Below are 17,766 nucleotides of genomic sequence, written 5' to 3' on the forward strand. Positions count from 1 at the left end.
CGGAGCTTATACGCACTCGCAGAGCTAGACAACCGTGTTCGGCGCCATAGGGCATTGTTTCGAGAACGAGCTTTCGAACAAAATGCCATTAGATTACGTAAAAGGGTATTATGACGTATTTTTAAAGTTTGTGGTGCTGTATTCTAAAGGTAGGCCTAGCATATTATTATGTTTACAAGTGCAGTGTGTCAAATACTATTCCATCACTCAAAACGCTCAAATATGTTTGACACCAGTCAACTCGCCAGGATATGCCAGAGTCTACTATGTCGTTGAGACGCAATGCGCGTGCCTGTGACGTCACATTATAGTGACGTCACATTACAGCGACGTCATCACAAACGCCATTTGTAGTTACGACTTGCCGGTAGGTAAGCGAAAGCCATTATGTTAGAGTATATTGTTTTGAGTAACACAGGTCCAGCCGTTCAAACATTACTCCCGGGTAATTAACATCTAGGGCCCACATATAACCGTCAATTTTCTGGATATTGTTCATGATAGGGCCAATGTGCTGTGACTCAACCTGGAAGACGTTGGACGCGTTGAATACTTTTTTTTCAGTACATTTCCAGGACAAATACATATATGAGGGAGATAATTAACTGGGTAGGGTATTCCTGCTATCGGGAAGCACCAAAATGGCTATCTCTCGGACACCATTCCCTTCACATTAGTAGGCCCTGAAAACTATTAATCTCAACGATCGAATGCCAAACGAGTTGCCACTGGAGACAGTTCTATCACTTTGGGGTAGTTCAGTCGTTAGGGACTATGAGCAGGGTAGATCTACCAGTCTAAAATTTTGGGGTACTTCGCTGGTTTTGGTCTCGGCTTCACTTTTAATGTATTTGATAACACTGTGTTTTGCGATTTGTATAATTATTTTGGGTATGCTCTCCTTTGTACCATTAGTCCCTAACCGCCAGAGGGCCATTACATGTCCTTCCTCACTTCAACCCTCAAGTCCAATAAAATTCTATAGATATTCTGTGGGGAATTTCCTGTTTCTTCATACCTTTCATTTTTATCTTAGAGAAACCTTAAGTGCTGAAAATGGCCTTGCAAAATAGGCTTTATCGTAAATGTCGCCTTTTTTTACACATTACGAAATCGCGATTCACACCGTTATTTGGTGTGTGTTTTTAAAATGTAAAATTCGGATAAGTATTGAATTAAAAAAAGAAAATAGTATATTAATGATCACTTATATCAGTTTCATGAAATCACTAATTAACTCTGAACCGTTGCTGAGAAACCAAGAATCCGTTGGGATGTTTTCGAAAATGCATTAACACGAACGCCGAAGTGTGTTTTCCGCGATCTTAGATAGTATTTATAAAGTCGTTTCGCGAAGGCCGGAATGTGAGACGCATCACCAAAATGTCACATTCAGTGCGACAAATGCATCGCTGAATTCCTCATACATTTTAGAATAAAAAAACAACTGGTCTTTGTCACCAATACCAAGTGTCTAGATGAAATGAAACGAAACATACTGGATGTGAAAACGAACGCTGTGCTCGAAAGACAGTCCTTGTTTGAAATGTAAACAAAGACAAATTCAGACTTTACACTGTGTAGCATTTTGTCAAATTTTCAGACACCCACTCGTCTATTTGTAGCATGCATAGGTTCAATACGTGAAGAATATGTATGGAAAGAGTATCGTAGCTAGAATAGCAAATTAAAAAAAGATACAATACTGTAATGTGATATGTTTTGATATGTTTATTCGAAATTTAGTCGACCCAGCGTGACGCCATGACTGACGCAAAATCACGCAGAACGACAACGGTAATTCTCGGCATTTCTGGCTTCTTCTGTTACAATGATACCAATAAAAACATATAACAATACACAGGTAGTCAAAATCATTCTGAATATTTACATCACATATTTATGTACAAATAATCCCTGAATCAAGGAAGAGTCCTCTCCAAATCCTACGTACCCTTTTCAGCGAAACCGCCATTTTGTAAGAAATTGCTAATGATGTCATACGTCAACATTGTTGTACATATTTGGTCATTTTCTTAAGGTGAAGGTCGGTTGAATAAGGGTAAACACAATCACCATATCCCGCCGATTATACTTTCAGTATTATAATGTATAGGGGCGGTGGGGTAGCCTAGTGGTTAAAGCGTTGGCTCGTCACGCCGAAAACCCGGGTTCGAATCCCCACATGGGTACAATGTGTGAAGCACATTTCTGGTGTTCCCCCGTCGTGATGTAGCTGGAATATTGCTAAAAGCGCTGTAAAACCAAACACAGTCAGTCAGTCAGTATAATGTATATTTTGCGTATCGTTCGGATATTTCACAAAAATAATTTTGTTGTCAACATTTAGCCTTGTTCGAGATCAAATCATATGTGGATATAGGCTATACATTATTTCCTTCATCTTTTGAAAGATTTTGCTTATTTGAATAGTCACATAAGAAATTGAAACAATGCCTTATGACGCCTGCATGGCAACACGGTTGTCTGGCTCAGCGAGTGCGTATAAGCTCCGCTCACTGGTGTTTCATCTCTACGAGCTATGTCATTGCATAAGCCCAACGATGTTGAGAGTTTCCAGTAGTTGTATACCGGCGGATGCGCAATATTTTGCAAGCACCAGTTTGAAAATATTTTCTTTTTCACTAATACGCTCATATTTATTTGTATTACGGGCTGCTGAGGTGTTATGTTTTGTGTATTTTGTATTTTTTTAATTTTAAATTTACATATATATATTTGTCATTCAGTAATTTGCACCATTACATAGAAAAGTGTTTTATTAGTATTTTATTTTCGAAGCGGTAATAATGCATTACACTAGACACGTCAGTCGTGTTTGCGCCGGTTCGGTCAATGCATTCTATTTATTAGGATTAATTCAAGGGATGGGGTTAGGGCTAGGGCTAGGGGCTAGGACTAGGACTAGGACTAGGACTAGGGTTAGGGTTAGGGTTAGGTTAGGGTTTAGGGTTTAGGGTTAGGGTTGGGGTTGGGGACCTAATGCAATATATAGTAGGTACATGTCCGGTGGTTCGGTCAATGCATTCTATTTATTAGGATTATTTCAAGTGGTTAGGGTTAGGGTTAGGGCTGAGGGTTTAGGGTTTAGGGTTAGGGTTAGGGTTAGGGTTAGGGTTAGGGACCTAATCCAATATAGCAGGTACATGACCGGTGTAATACGTGAGTACCATTTGTTGTTTTTCCTTTTTGCATTTTAATACTTTTATTTCACACAAAAACGGGAAACCAAAAACGTCGAAAGTACATTATGAAATGGGTTAATGTAGACATTTTGGGCTAATGGAAATTGGTCTGGAATTTGCACTCAAGCCTCTTTCACACGCAACATAAATTTTGTAAAGTAATGATTCGAAGGCTAACTCACCCTCGTGCCGTCACTACACATGCTCATGTGTCCCTCGTTCCTTAGTGCGATCCACATTATCCTTACAGTGTTCCCTACATCACTTTTCTGTCACAAAATCACCGATTTATATAAAAGCGCGTCATTCATGCATGCACCGTGAAATCTACGTCTGACGCCTGACGTCAACAACCCTTTTCAGTTTGAGGCATATCGGCTCATTCCACGCCACACGTTAATTTGTAGATTACGGAATGGGACGAGTGTGCCAAATGGCATCGGATCCATTCGGCAATTGTCCGGAGAATAAAATCACGAGACACCAAGTCTACCCGTAGCATTCGTAATTGTCCGTGACCTATTCCACTCTTTCCGTTCATTTCCGTGACGTCACAGGAATGACTCGATAAATTTGCACATTCTGCAACAGTGTGGACGTAGCTCAGTCGGTTAGCTGTCGAGCTAACAATCCGAAGGTCGCGGGTTCGCGTCCGACGGGTTCTCACAAACTGGTTGCTTGTCTTAATGACACGTGACCTACGGCAGAGATCGTCCTCACGAGAAGTTGTGGTGCTGTATTCTAAAGGTGCTCCATTGACACGTTTAGCGAAGTCCACCATATTTTCAACCTTTACAAAAGTGTAAAAAGATGAAACGTAGGCATAACTGCAACATAGTTCTTATGATGTTCAATAATTGCAATTTCATACGAACAGATTAATAAACAGCGATTTTATTTAACTTTATAAGTAAAACTGACAATAGTAATTAATGAAAATGATTTCTATATTTCATTAAATGTATATGCACAAACTCTTAAAGGAATTGTCTTGTCCGTTGAATTTGTTTATGACTTTTTATGTACATAACCATAATTTACAATGATTGGCGAGGTGGCCTTTGTCACAAGCATTTTGCGATTCACTCTCATTGTTTTCGATAATATAATCAGTATATACTCCCGATCAATTCCATGGGGTACCAATCTCGATGGATATATTTCCATTTCTTACGGATGAAATAATTAAATATCATTGAAACATGTTCCCAGTATTTACTGCTTAAATCTTAATTACGAGTCAGGAATGATTAAGTTTTTCAAACATCTATAAAAAGCACACTTCTTTCATTTCGTCAACAACTTGAAGTTCTTGGAAACACGCATGATAGACAGAAGGGCAGGATAGTTGTTGTTATTAGTGAACCAAACGATAAACTTGACAAACTTATATATAGATCTATATATCAGTTCATAATGAATCAATGTATTTTATATTTTTGTTCCAACGACTTTTCAGCAATAGTGAAAGTTTAAAGTATGTTTTACTTAAATAACGTACTGAATTCCCGCTAAAATCAAATTTTTCTCCAAAGTCTTCCGTTCGATTTTTGTGTATAGGGTGTGTGTGTGTGTGTGTGTGTGTCGCACCCTCCCTTGTCCTGAAAGTTTATTAAATGACCATTGAAACTCTTGTGAAAATGAAGTGTGTACCCCTTTCTCAATAGTGTGCAAACACCACCACCCCCACCCCACCCCCTTCTCACAAAGCTGTACCCGCCCCTGAGTACGGTGTCTTTACATAACACGTACATGATGCACTGTTGCTAACACCGCCGCCATTTCTCAATATGCCATACTATGGTTTTCAATCTGCAATTTCAGTCAATCGTAATATTTTCCGACGTGAATATTTTCCAAAGTTGTGAGTACATTTTTTCAGTTTAGTTTTGTCCAAGAAGATTCCTTTGGCAGGGACTCCCAGTGTTCAGTAACAGGACACTGGGTCCTGTAAGTTTCAGATTTCTGTCTGACTCAGTAACAGGACACTGGGTCCTGTAAGTTTCAAATGTCTGTCTGACCCAGTAACAGGACACTGGGTCCTGTAAGTTTCAGATGTCTGTCTGACACATTTCAGATTTAACATTTCTTATAATTGGCATTGAAATTATTAACAAACATAAGATTTATAAACAGCAAAAAAGAGTCACATGTCACATATAACAACTTCAGTGAAAGTCATTGTGAAATTTACAGTCAGACACTGGGGCTGGCGGGTTGTAGACTTCTGTCGGACCGTTGGCGAATCTTCCGGATTTGTCAGAGGGTCAGATGCTATTCGTGAACACTGGACTCCATGGTAACAACAGTACGCTTTGATAAATCTGCTGAAATGTTATTGACATTCTCTGTCAACTAACGTTCCTTTTAAGCATCAGTAGTTGGTGTAAATAACGTTCGGTCGCTCACTTTTTTGCAGAATTTATGTAAACAATATTAAACCATTGTTTTTTCAACATTTTCGTTTGCAATAGATTACAAATATATCTCAAGACATATCATGAACATTTTTTTATAACCAATAACGCCATGCTACCCGCCCATCGACTGTTTGTGTCCGGTAGCCGTAAATATTTTCCCGAATATCTGGTGTCCGGATAAGCGGGGTTCCACTGGAAATACGACTTACAGTAGGGACCTTTCCATTCCAATGTTTGTACACTTGTAATGTTGGACAGTCTAATTATGGGCTTTCTCTCATCAAGTCGATATGTTGCTATGTATTGTTCTCATAGGCGTTTAACACAAATCACTAACTTACAAAAAATGTTGTTATTTTTCATTTCAGCAGTAAATCAGCTTCACCATGGCACAGGGACAAACGGTTATAGTCCAGGTGAGATATGGGGGTGGGGGTCGGGGTGGGGCTCAGGGGTAAAGGTTGTTTGTTTGCTGTTTAACGCCGCACTCAGCAATATTCCAGGCTAGATATATGGCGGCGCTCTGTAAATATTCGAGTCTGGACCAGAAAATAGGGTGATCAACAGCATGAGCATCGATCTACGCAATTGCGATACGATTACATGTGTCAACGAAGTCAGCGAGCCTGGCCACCCAATCCCGTTTGCCGCCTCTTACGACAAGCTTGGGTTGCTGAAGACCAATTCTAACCCGGATCTTCATGGGTTATAGCCCATGTGAGATATGAAGGTGGGAGACAGGAGTAAAGACGTACATTGTAGGTTTACCGTCGGGGAAATAGACACAGCCTGAAGCCGACGTTAAACCACAAGTCATCATTATCTTCACTGTAAACAGAACCACTATTAGACTGTATCATCACCATCTATGTTTGTTTCTTGAATTTGTTGATATCTCGAAGACATGGATCGGTGCTCGTAATATCAATCACTAGTTGGGTTAGGTGCCGATCCACAAAGCGGTCTTATTACCGAGACGTTCTTTACTATCATATTTTAACATTGAATTAGACACGTGAAGATCCATGTCAGAACTACGTGGTCTTAAGTATAAAAAATATCACTACTATTTTTGTTCTAAATACATGAATACAAAGAATAAAAAATCACGCACTGCTATTCACAGAATACGGGGACAGAACCAGTTATGTGAGCTTCAATTTCCATAAATTTTGGATGATTTCAGCCTGGTGCGCTCGGTCAACCAGCACTAGTCCCCCAGAAGAGGCTGTGGTCATCAAAACTGTTCGGCTGCTTTGAGGACATGGGTTTATGTAGGTTACGAATTGAGTTTAGTCTATAATTGGCATGAATAAGGGAAACAATATGCGTTGTCAGCGGTTGTTATATGTTGTGTGGTGAACAGCCCAGATGGGTGTGTAGGCTGTGGATTGGGTACATTATAAGTTGTTCACTGGTCACTAGTGGGGCATGGGTTGATGTACCCTCGATGTTTGTTTATGTTTATAAACAAACATCGAGGGTACATCAACCCATGGGCCCTGAGGGACCAGTGAACAACGTATTTATCTTACCGAACACCTTAATGTTAATTTTGAATTCTTTGAAGTACTGGTACAATTTTTTTTTTATAGCCATCGCTGGATTTTGCTGACAAGAAAAACAGATTTAGAGTTATCTCCCTTCCATCGATTTGCATTCGCAAAATATCGGTAATTTCCGTACATCGTACGTAATTTAATGTTATTCGAGATAAAGAATTACTACCACGAAGTACCAATAGAGTTGCCATTGACAGCGGGGTACATTGAAATGTTACTCGCTTGTAAGCGGGGTACATTGAAATTAATAGAAGAGCGCTCAGCCAATCAGAAAGCGACATTTATGTGCGAGGTAACATAACACACAATTTCCCCCTAAGATCGGTTCAAAAGTTCCATGTCGGATAACTTATCCGAGGGGCGATAACTCTCCTTTTGCCACGGTCAAACTTCACGCTTCCGGTCTAGTTCCTGACACAATGTGCTTTGCTTAAGTATGACTACATTGTTTTTGAATTGCATAATGAAAAATTGTAATTGGTAAGTAGCCTTGAATATGTATTTAAACTACTATATGCTCATCTTTGTCAAAAACATTTTGTTCCATTCAAAATTTTAAAAATATTTGAATATATATCCTTAATATATCATAATTCGTCAATCAGAGTCGAAATTTGCAACAAATGTGCAGGCAGAAGGCCTCCATTGACTAAAATATTGTTTTTGTTTCAATTCGTGTGAGTCTGTAGAAGGCTTCGACTGAATGCGTGTTTTGTGATACAGGTCCATTGCAGTCTAAGTAAACTTAGGCTCAGTATTATTCGTTACACTGCTATACTGAGTCTAACAAAACCTTGTGGAAGGTCGCGTCAGATAACCTTTTCAATTGACCAATCAGAACACAGCTTACCAAATCGCGAAAGTTGACATTCACACATACCTTTTGAACGTTTACCTTCCAAAAGTTTGTACCGAGCGATTCCGAATGCTATTTTCCGTACGATCGGTTCCTAGTGAGGCACGCCACATCAGTGAGTAAACAGTCGCTGAAAATAGCGTTTAGTCAGTATTCAAGCATGTCAGCTTGCTGAAATATTAGCTATGATAGCCATGTCACCAGAAACCCCAAAGAGTATATACTGCAGGGCAAATATCTGTGTTTTATGCAATTTTCATTTGTTGGGAGATCAGTGTTGGCGAACGGGGAAGAGAAAATCCATTTTGTAAGTCCCGCCGAAATCCTAAAAAGTAGCTGTTGTCTGATTGGTTAAATCCGTTCGGCCGTCTCGCGTTTGATTGGGCGGTCATAGGTCGCTCAAAAGTTACCTGACGCGACCTTCCACGAGGTTTTGTTAGACCCAGTATAGCAGTGTAACGAATAAAACTGAGTCTAAGTTTACTTAGACCGAGGTCCATTGTATCTGTTGTTGACTTCCACTGACTAAATGTTGTTTGTGTTTCAGCTGTGTGTCTCTAGAAGGCTTCCACTGCACTGACTATATGTTGTTTGTGTTACAGTAGCTGTGTGTCTGAAGAAGGCTTCCACTGCATTGACAATATGTCGTTGGTGTTACAGCTGTGTGTCTGTAGAAGGCTTCCACTGCACAGACTAAATGTTGTTTATGTCATAGTTGTTGTGCGTCTGTAGAAGCTACTGACTATATGTTGTTTGAGTTACAGTTGTGTGTCTGTAGAAGGCTTCCACTGACTTAATGTTGTTTGTGTTACAGTCGTTGTGTGTCTGTAGAAGGGTTCCACAGACTACATGTTGTTTGTGTTACAGTTGTTGTGTGTCTGTAGTAGGCTTCCACTGCACTGACTATATGTTGTTTGTGTTGCAGCCGTGTGTCTGTAGAGACTTTCACTGACTAAATGTTGTTTGTGCTTCAGGTTCTGTGTGTCTGTAGAAGACTTCCACTGACTATATGTTGTTTGTGTTACAGCCGTTGTGTGTCTGTAGAAGACTTCCACTGACTATATGTTGTTTGTCTTTCAGTCGTTGTGTGTCTGAAGAAGGCTTCCACTGACTATATGTTGTTTGTGTTACAGTCGTGTGTCTGTAGAAGACTTCCACTGACTAAATGTTGTTTGTGCTTCAGGTTCTGTGTGTCTGTAGAAGACTTCCACTGACTATATGTTTGCGTTACAGTTGCTGTGTGTCTGTAGACGGCTTCCACTGCACTGACTATATGTTGTTTGCGTTACAGTTGTGTGTCTGTAGAAGACTTCCACTGCCCAAATGCTGTTTGTGCCTCAGGTTCTGTGTGTCTGTAGAAGACTTCCACTGACTATATGTTGTTTGTCTTTCAGTCGTTGTGTGTCTGAAGAAGGCTTCCACTGACTATATGTTGTTTGTGTTGCAGTCGTCGTGTGTCTGTAGAAGACTTCGACTGACTAAATTTTGTTTGTGCTTCAGGTTCTGTGTGTCTGTAGAAGACTTCCACTGACTATATGTTGTTTGTGTTACAGCCGTTGTGTGTCTGTAGAAGGCTTCCACTGACTATATGTTGTTTGTGTTACAGTCGTTGTGTGTCTGTAGAAGACTTCCACTGACTATATGTTGTTCGTGTTACAGTCGTGTGTCTGTAGAAGGCTTCCACTGACTATATGTTGTTCGTGTTACAGTCGTGTGTCTGTAGAAGGCTTCCACTGACTATATTTTGTTTGTGTTACAGTCGTTGTGTGTCTGTAGAAGGCTTTCACTGCCTATATGTTGTTTGCGTTACAGTTGCGGTGTGTCTGTAGACGGCTTCCACTGCACTGACTATATTTTGTTTGTGTTACAGTGGTTGAGTGTTTGTAGAAGGCTTCCACTGACTATATGTTGTTTGTGTTACAGTCGTTGTGTGTCTGTAGAAGGCTTCCATAGACTCTATGTTGTTTGTGCTTCAGGTTCTGTGTGTCTGTAGAAGACTTCCACTGACTATATGTTGTTTGTGTCACAGTTGCTGTGCGTCTGTAGAAGGCTTCCACTGCTTTGACTATATGTTGTTTGTGTTACAGTGGTTGAGTGTTTGTAGAAGGCTTCCACTGACTATATGTTGTTTGTGTTACAGTCGTTGTGTGTCTGTAGAAGGCTTCCATAGACTCTATGTTGTTTGTGCTTCAGGTTCTGTGTGTCTGTAGAAGACTTCCACTGACTATATGTTGTTTGTGTCACAGTTGCTGTGCGTCTGTAGAAGGCTTCCACTGCTTTGACTATATATTGTTTGTGTTACAGTCGTTGTGTGTCTGTAGAAGACTTCCACTGACTATATGTTGTTTGTGTTACAGTTGCTGTGCGTCTGTAGAAGGCTTCCACTGCTTTGACTATATGTTGTTTGTGTTACAGTCGTTGTGTGTCTGTAGAAGACTTCCACTGACTATATGTTGTTTGTGTTGCAGTCGTTGTGTGTCTGTAGACGACTTCCACTGACTATATATTGTTTGTGTTGCAGTCGTTGTGTGTCTGTAGAAGACTTCCACTGACTACAAGTTGTTGGTGTTACAGGTCAAGTGTAAAGTAGGAGGCTCTCATTAACAGCATGCTGTATGTGTTACACTCATGTAAGCCACACTTAGTATAGTATAGGCTATTGGTTACAGGTCTCTGCGGGACGTTTTGTGGCACATGCCTTATGTGCCAGATAGCTTCGAAGATGGGTGAAAACTGCTGTGTTCCTATCTGTGTTCCTAACGCCATTGTCACAATGAGAACAGCTGTGAGAGAGAGACACAATATTCAGGTAAGTCTGTGCGTCAGTCACCCATCCGTGACCGACCATTTGACATGCTGGGTGGGGGCATCTGGAGTTATTTAAAGAGACTTGTGAGCAATAAATGTTTTCAAAAATAAGTTGCATCAATGTATTTTGTGGCTGTCATTTATTTTAACAGCCTGAAGCATAAATATTACTTTCATTTATTTCTGGGACAACTTCTCCTTTTTTGAAAGAAATAGGCCATTATATACTATTCAAAAAAGAAACGCATAACCCAGAAATCTGTTGCGAAAATGTTGTATTTTCAAACATGTATAACACGTCCACAAATAGACTTTAGGAAATGAAATTTTGCATCAGTCTAGGAAAAAAAAATGTCCTGGCTCTCAGGGGGGTTGGGGGTTGTTATGCCTGTTTGGTTGTAACGAGTTAGTTGTAAGCCGTGACATCGTGCTCAGACTAACATTCAGACGCCTGGCAACAGAAGATTGGTAATCTCCAGCGTGCATTCTTTTAATGGCGATGTTCCATGTCGCAAGACGTGGCGTTATGATTTGACCTTGAAACTCCTTCAAAACGAATGCCGATTTCCGAAGGTAATCTGGCTTTTTTATAGCCATGCATGCTCTTTGCTGCACAATTTCAACTGGAAGGTGATTTCTGTTGTGTTGTGGTGATGCCTTTTTAATCCTTGTAAGAAATCTCATCAAAATCAATATTTTCAGGTAAAGTCGATCTTTTTCACTTGTGCAATTGTGTAAAATCATGTTATCAACACTTTTGTTGCATATTTTGATGATTGTTTGGACACGGTAGGTAATTATTAGATATAAATAAAATACAAAACGCCTATGCATTTCTTTTTCTTTTTTCCTTTTGGATAGTATATATTTTTATTACTTCGTGTATTTGTTTGTTGTTTAAGGCACTCGTCAGTATTTCCATCTCCATGGCGATATTCCTTAGTAGATATACATAGAACTATTGCAGAACATCGTTCATGTTAATTTGTTCATGACATAGAGTGTGGAAAACATATACTCAGTCTGAAAGCTATCCATGTCCCACATCATATGTCTAACAATGGAGTGATCAAGATTTAATCTTGGTGTTATATACGTTAAGACCTGGGTGGGGTTGACGATTCGTTACTTTCTGTGACAAATTATGTTCTAAAATGTAAATCCAAACCCAATCAAGCTGTTTGGTCGTCAAACATACGAATGCCAAGGAGCGATGGAAGCTGTTGTAAGCCTGGTCTGGCTTGTACAAAGCGTGTCAGCCTTACGTCAGACTATGGGTTTGTTTGAGTATGGGAGGTTAAGAGCATCATCCAGCTGAGATCGCTTAGTACAAGTGGGCCCAATCGTAACATACATTTGAGGAGATGATTTGAGAATGAATGATCTATTTTGTCCCGACATGTATCGTCATGTTCATGAGAGTAAATCGATTCTGTACTGTTCGCAATGATACTGCTCGGATATCGATATTTGGGATATCCAAAACTTACACGTGAATTAGGGCTGTTACGATTCACTTGGGTTGCAAATGAATTCCGTGCTTCAAATACCCAATAACACCCGGAAATTGGCCAACACATGATGTTTATCTCCGAATTCGCGATCACTTTAATTAAATATTCGTGAATTAGTTTTTTTGAAAAAAACGAGTGCTTTTACTTCAATTTTGGTTGTTATTTATCAAAGCGAGATATGAAAAATGGAATATATCCAAGCCAGGCAGGATAATAATTAACATCTTCATATATTCTATTTAACAGGTAATGTTGTCATTGGTTACTGTGGTGATAAATGAATGCTGTCGATATGTTCAAAACATGTCTTTTGTTATTGTTTCAATAAACACATTAATGAATACTACACCAACTGATTGCCTGTATTCATTACCTAATAGTCACATCCGTTACCCAATGTTCGTGATATGCATCATGTTCACCTCGTGGACTCGTTACAGCCCTACTGTAATTGAAGACTAATCTGTGTTTCAGGGAAGCATAATGAGTGACTTCTGCACATCCGCCTTCCTGGGCTCCTGTGTGGCCTGTCAACTTGCCCGTGAGCTCAAGTATACCGGCGAATGGCAGATTAACTAATTATGTACAATATAGAAGCTTGGAAATAAAGTTATTTTAATTCCTATTGACTGTAGATTTTTATTAAAAAATTCATGCCCTTTGGGGTACAGCAACGCTGAGCCCAAGAACTAGTAGTAGATAACCTTTTGTTCCCAGCTACAGCCTATTGATGATCTTAAATGCAATGGGTAAGATGTGACAAATCGTCACATGTCACTGGATTCCACCAAGTTATTGTACTGCCCGCAAGGAACTCTGGGTTGAAGAGAGCCGACCTCCCCGGTCTGGTGCAGGTTACAGATAACTTGACAGTGTGTCCTCGTGTCATTGTAACATATGTGCAAACAGATTTAGCACGGTCAAGTCATGTGGCATTCAGATAATCTTAAAAACTATTGTAAATGAGTGCATTTTCATTCCAAGAAGGTCTGGGTTAGAATTGATCTTCAGCAACCCTTGCTTGTCGTAAGAGGCGACTAACGGGATCGGGTGGTCAGGCTCGCTGACTCATGCTCTTGATCACTGGATAGTCTGGTCCAGATTCGATTATTTACAGACCGCCGCCATATAGCTGGAATATTGCTGAGCGTGGCGTAAAACTAAACTCACTCATTCGATTGATGATAGAGCATATGACCTTAAACTAGCAGTGTGTGTTTCATAGATTTTATGTGCGCTTCAGTTTTCTGGATGTTTTAACGCATGCGTATAATATTTGCAGGATTTCAGATCGAATTTTCTAGACTTTTCACAAATTGTAACTGATTCAGGAGCGTTTGGCTGGTAACCACCATAAACTGAAACTATTGGTTATGACGAGTAGGTTATGTGTCAACAATAATGCCAGCTTGTATCTTACTGACACAGTAGCCCTAAACGCCAGACTCTTGTATACAGCTGAACGACATTTTCATAATGACATCCCGTTGGGCCAATTTTTATCATGAATTTTCATTTTATCAACAACAAAACAGTCTGAATTAGGAAAAGTAAGCAATCAGGGCCACTATCACTTTTCGATCAAAGTAGATTCCATTTGGCGAAGTAAGGACAAAAAAGCTGTGAAAATAATATGGTCGGAGGGTGACAGCGATTTCAGCGATTTTCTTTAATGAAGAAAAATAATCTCCTTTACAGTGAATGTTTCGAGCATGATTTCAACTGAAAGCCTACATCAAGGCGTTAATGCTAGCGCGGTAATGGCCCGACATGTTTCGTGACTAATGCGTGGAAGGTAGACACCATAAGTTAATCAGTCCACAGTAGGTCGGAATACATGGCTCGGACTTGTGCAGAACGTCGATCGATAACGTCTACATATCGATCTAATAGCCACAGCTGGTATCTGGCTCTGCCAGGGTCACGACGCGACGGATATGGGAAAATGGAGGTAATAAGAAGATACAGTATGATATCCGCCCTGAAGCGTGTGCAGATTTAATATTCATGAATATAGCAGAGTGCAGCATTCTGCTGAAACCTTCTGTCTGCGTTATCACATACACTTCCTATTTCAACACCAATTCCCTGCATCGAACCGTGTTATGTATGTATATATAGAAGCATCAATAAATTGTCTAATACAGAGATGTGCGTCATGGGATGGTGTGTGTATATACTTGTAGTAGTACTGCCCTCTGTCTCCACTGTGTGATGGGTGTAATGCCACCGTATCTCTCATACATCATCGCATGTCAGCGCCATATGTGATCCATGACAGACGCAGCGATACAAGGTCACGATGGATGTTCTCGCGATACTCAATGCGGGTTAAATCACTTGAAACATTATGATATCAGAGGGCAATCGGTCTATCTTGACAGTCGTGAAATTCTGAAGTCATGATGACCCAGCCGAGCAGTTTTTTACTGTCTTAAAATTCACATGATGTGTGTGTGCGTGTGTGTGCGTACGTGTGATTAGAGACACCGTGTGTATTTGGTTTTATGCCGCTTTTAGTAATATTACAGCAATATCACGGCGGGGACACGCTAAATGGGTCACATATTGCTACCCACCGCCCCCAAAGATAGTTGTAGACGCATGTTTGTCGCGGTTGTAGCAGTAAACGTAAAACGCTATGGTAACTTACTGACAAAATATAGGATGTGGGGAGTTTCAGTAAACCAATGCTAATTTTAAAAGCATGTTCATATTGTATCGACACAAAAAATATTACCATGTCTCGTATTGTAGCGTACAAACGCATGATGCACTGGTGAATGGTTTCTGTCATGCATAGTCCAGTCGTGTGATACTTATGATAATTTGAATGTCCGTTAAAGAACCGACTTTTTTTACACGCTGATATTTTTTACAGTTTCGGCATGTGCAGAGGTTTAGAAAAACGAACAAAGCATTCTGGCGTTATAACATCATCATAATTATACACATTACAAAACATCCGCGGATTCCCGTTCAGTCATGAAGCACAATGAAGCATATCGTGACTCACGGTAGGATCCAAAATGTATTAGACGTTATCAGTGAAACGAGCCCAAAATAACTGGCATTGCATCGATAACAGTACGAGGTCATACAAAATGACAGCCCTTGATGTAAGCGTTGCCATGGTTATCTATATTTAGCCGACAGACCAGACCAGAATATTCCCAACTGGAAGACTTCAGCCTGTGAGGGAGGGGCGTTGTCTGTGTTTTAAAGAGCAAAGCCTGCACGAGCTCGCATCAAGTGCAGATGTTAGTACAACTTTACGAAATGCATGATTAGGTAACATTAATAACTACAAGGGCTTGTATGCATGGCTGTCTATCAGTGGTGTGCAGGCAATTCGTCTTCACACACGGGATGGTTCAAGTAACAATATGGCGCCTGCTGTCTGATCACAGTGCAGCCATGGTCTACCGACTGTTAGCAGCTGCGCACGTTTAGGGATAGGTTCATAGGACGGTGGTGGGCCACAAGGTAAAGAGAGGCTGGAAATGCGCAATACCTAGCTCTGCACTATCCCGTATGTTGTATAATGGCAAGTCTCTTATGACTCGTCTAATTCAGCACATTTTAATAACAAAACACTTATCTGACTTTCGATTGAAACTACCCAATGATTCTTTCATCATATATATTTGGCCAAAGAAAAGGTGTGTTTGTGTTTTGCTTTTTTAATACAAATTCCTCTTCAAACTTAAAGATATCACAATAAGTATCTTTATCGTCCATAACTGTGTTCCACTGGCGATATTGTTTGTGTCAGATCAAACGATATCTCCTTGGAGATATTATTAATACGTATTAAACGTATTCGAACCTCCGAGTAAGGAAAAACATCGATTTCGCACAAAAGCCGTCTAAACCACAAATTGACACCATGACTTCCACAAATTTAAAAGTCCAACAACTGTTAGTCTAGATCTTTATATACCCTACTGACAAGTGTAAGTTGGTAGCCTTGTTTGAGGGGTACACAGTACTTGATCTACCTCAAAGGAAATCACGCCAAACAATATCGACCGATTACTAGACATTCCAACATGCTCATTTATATTCAGTTTCAAATTTTAAAATGAGAGATCTGTCAAAACATTTTTCGATGTGTATTTTGCGTGTGACCAGGAACAGTATGTCCTGAGATCTTTCTGTATATTATCTCTTTGATTGGCACATTAGGTGTTGATGAGTAACGAGAAAGATAGGATATAGTACTTTGTGTGTGACAACTTTCATTTTATACATCATGATGCGACGTTCATAAATTCATATATTAAGATAATTTCTTTATTATCCCAAGTGAAATTCCCATTCACTGTTACTTGGCAACAGTAATATAATCTATACTGAAAAGTCGCATCATAATATAATTAAGACGTTGCCATCTTTAAAGCATCCTACCTTATGTATGGTAGATAAGAAGAGGATAGATTGGGTTCCACGTAGTGTCTTATGTGTACGGATCTGTGTGTACGAGTGCTGACTTTTCTGTGGCGACCTTTTCCACCTACTAATGTTGGGTTATCTACATGTAGTTATATTCCCTAGCCAGGGTATCGTCAAACATCATCTTTTATTGCATGTATGTGGGACTCGGCCCATGGATGGAATGACCGATCTTTCGCTCTCCGGTACACGTCCTTCTGACATCTTGGTAGGCGGCGGGAACGTGAGTGGCCATGTCGTCATACGATACATCTCATTATACAGTACAGTAAATATCAATTTTACCGGACCCAGCATGAGACGAACTGGCGAGAGCTTTTCATAAAATCAGTAATCAGATATCTTACTTGGTACAGCTGTCGTGACGGACATTGTTCCTTTCAGATTATGACAATATTCTCATCCAGTTTCATATGTTGTTAACCGCACGATGCGGAAAATCAATAGGCATATGGCATTGTTTACCAGATTGTTCCGGATGTCCCACAAACAAACAATGCATCGTGAGCAGTGAAACCGGGTCATCGTTTTCGGTTCGAAGTTAATAAAAATGTAGAACTCATGGTCTTCTCCTCTATTGTGAAAAACTGCCAATTTGAGTGTTCAGCAAACCAAACAGGCCGGGATTAGAGATATATTAAACCAAACAGGCCGGGATTAGAGATATATTGTGACGTCACAATGTTCTGTAAAACAATAATGCCATTCCATTGTACATAGCGATATGTCATTGGTGATTGTCTTGTTAATGTTACTTGTTACCCATGGGGTTAGAAATATAAGAGTTCATTATTGTATTGTTCATTTGTGCATATATCACTTCCCGGGTACAGTATTGGTTACGTCATCGGGGTGGCATTGGTGACGTCAATCCAATCTTATTGTGATTTGAGTCAGAGTAGTCATATGACCTAATCCCATTACGTGGGGGCGGTGGGGTAGCCT

The 17,766-nt window shown here is 40.0% G+C and overlaps 1 protein-coding gene across 2 annotated transcripts; it reads left to right on the forward strand.

Moving 5' to 3' along the window:
- The first annotated feature begins 318 nt into the window (after positions 1 to 318).
- On the forward strand, positions 319 to 12,991 carry LOC124263162 (cornifelin homolog). 2 transcript variants are annotated; one of them, XM_046697732.1, is made up of 5 exons: positions 319 to 367; positions 5,995 to 6,042; positions 6,813 to 6,900; positions 10,714 to 10,853; positions 12,841 to 12,991. In XM_046697732.1, exons 2-5 carry the CDS (start codon positions 6,013 to 6,015, stop codon positions 12,943 to 12,945), a joined length of 363 nt encoding a protein of 120 aa, XP_046553688.1. In that variant the 5' UTR covers positions 319 to 367; positions 5,995 to 6,012; the 3' UTR covers positions 12,946 to 12,991. The 2 variants fall into 2 exon arrangements, with proteins under 2 accessions (XP_046553688.1, XP_046553689.1); XM_046697733.1 differs by having other exon boundaries at positions 326 to 371.
- Positions 12,992 to 17,766: the final 4,775 nt, after the last annotated feature.

Source organism: Haliotis rubra, unplaced genomic scaffold, assembly GCF_003918875.1.
Source record: "Haliotis rubra isolate DU_JTF1 unplaced genomic scaffold, ASM391887v1 Scf87, whole genome shotgun sequence".
In the NCBI taxonomy this organism is placed as follows: domain Eukaryota; kingdom Metazoa; phylum Mollusca; class Gastropoda; order Lepetellida; family Haliotidae; genus Haliotis; species Haliotis rubra.

What these genes read in the sequence shown, in the direction of transcription:
- LOC124263162 (XM_046697732.1), top strand. Translation starts at nt 6,013, where the DNA reads ATGGCACAGGGACAAACGGTTATAGTCCAG. An exon ending in GACAAACGGTTATAGTCCAG is followed by an intron (nt 6,043 to 6,812) that starts GTGAGATATGGG and finishes GGATGATTTCAG; the next exon opens with CCTGGTGCGCTCGGTCAACC. An exon ending in CTTTGAGGACATGGGTTTAT is followed by an intron (nt 6,901 to 10,713) that starts GTAGGTTACGAA and finishes TATTGGTTACAG; the next exon opens with GTCTCTGCGGGACGTTTTGT.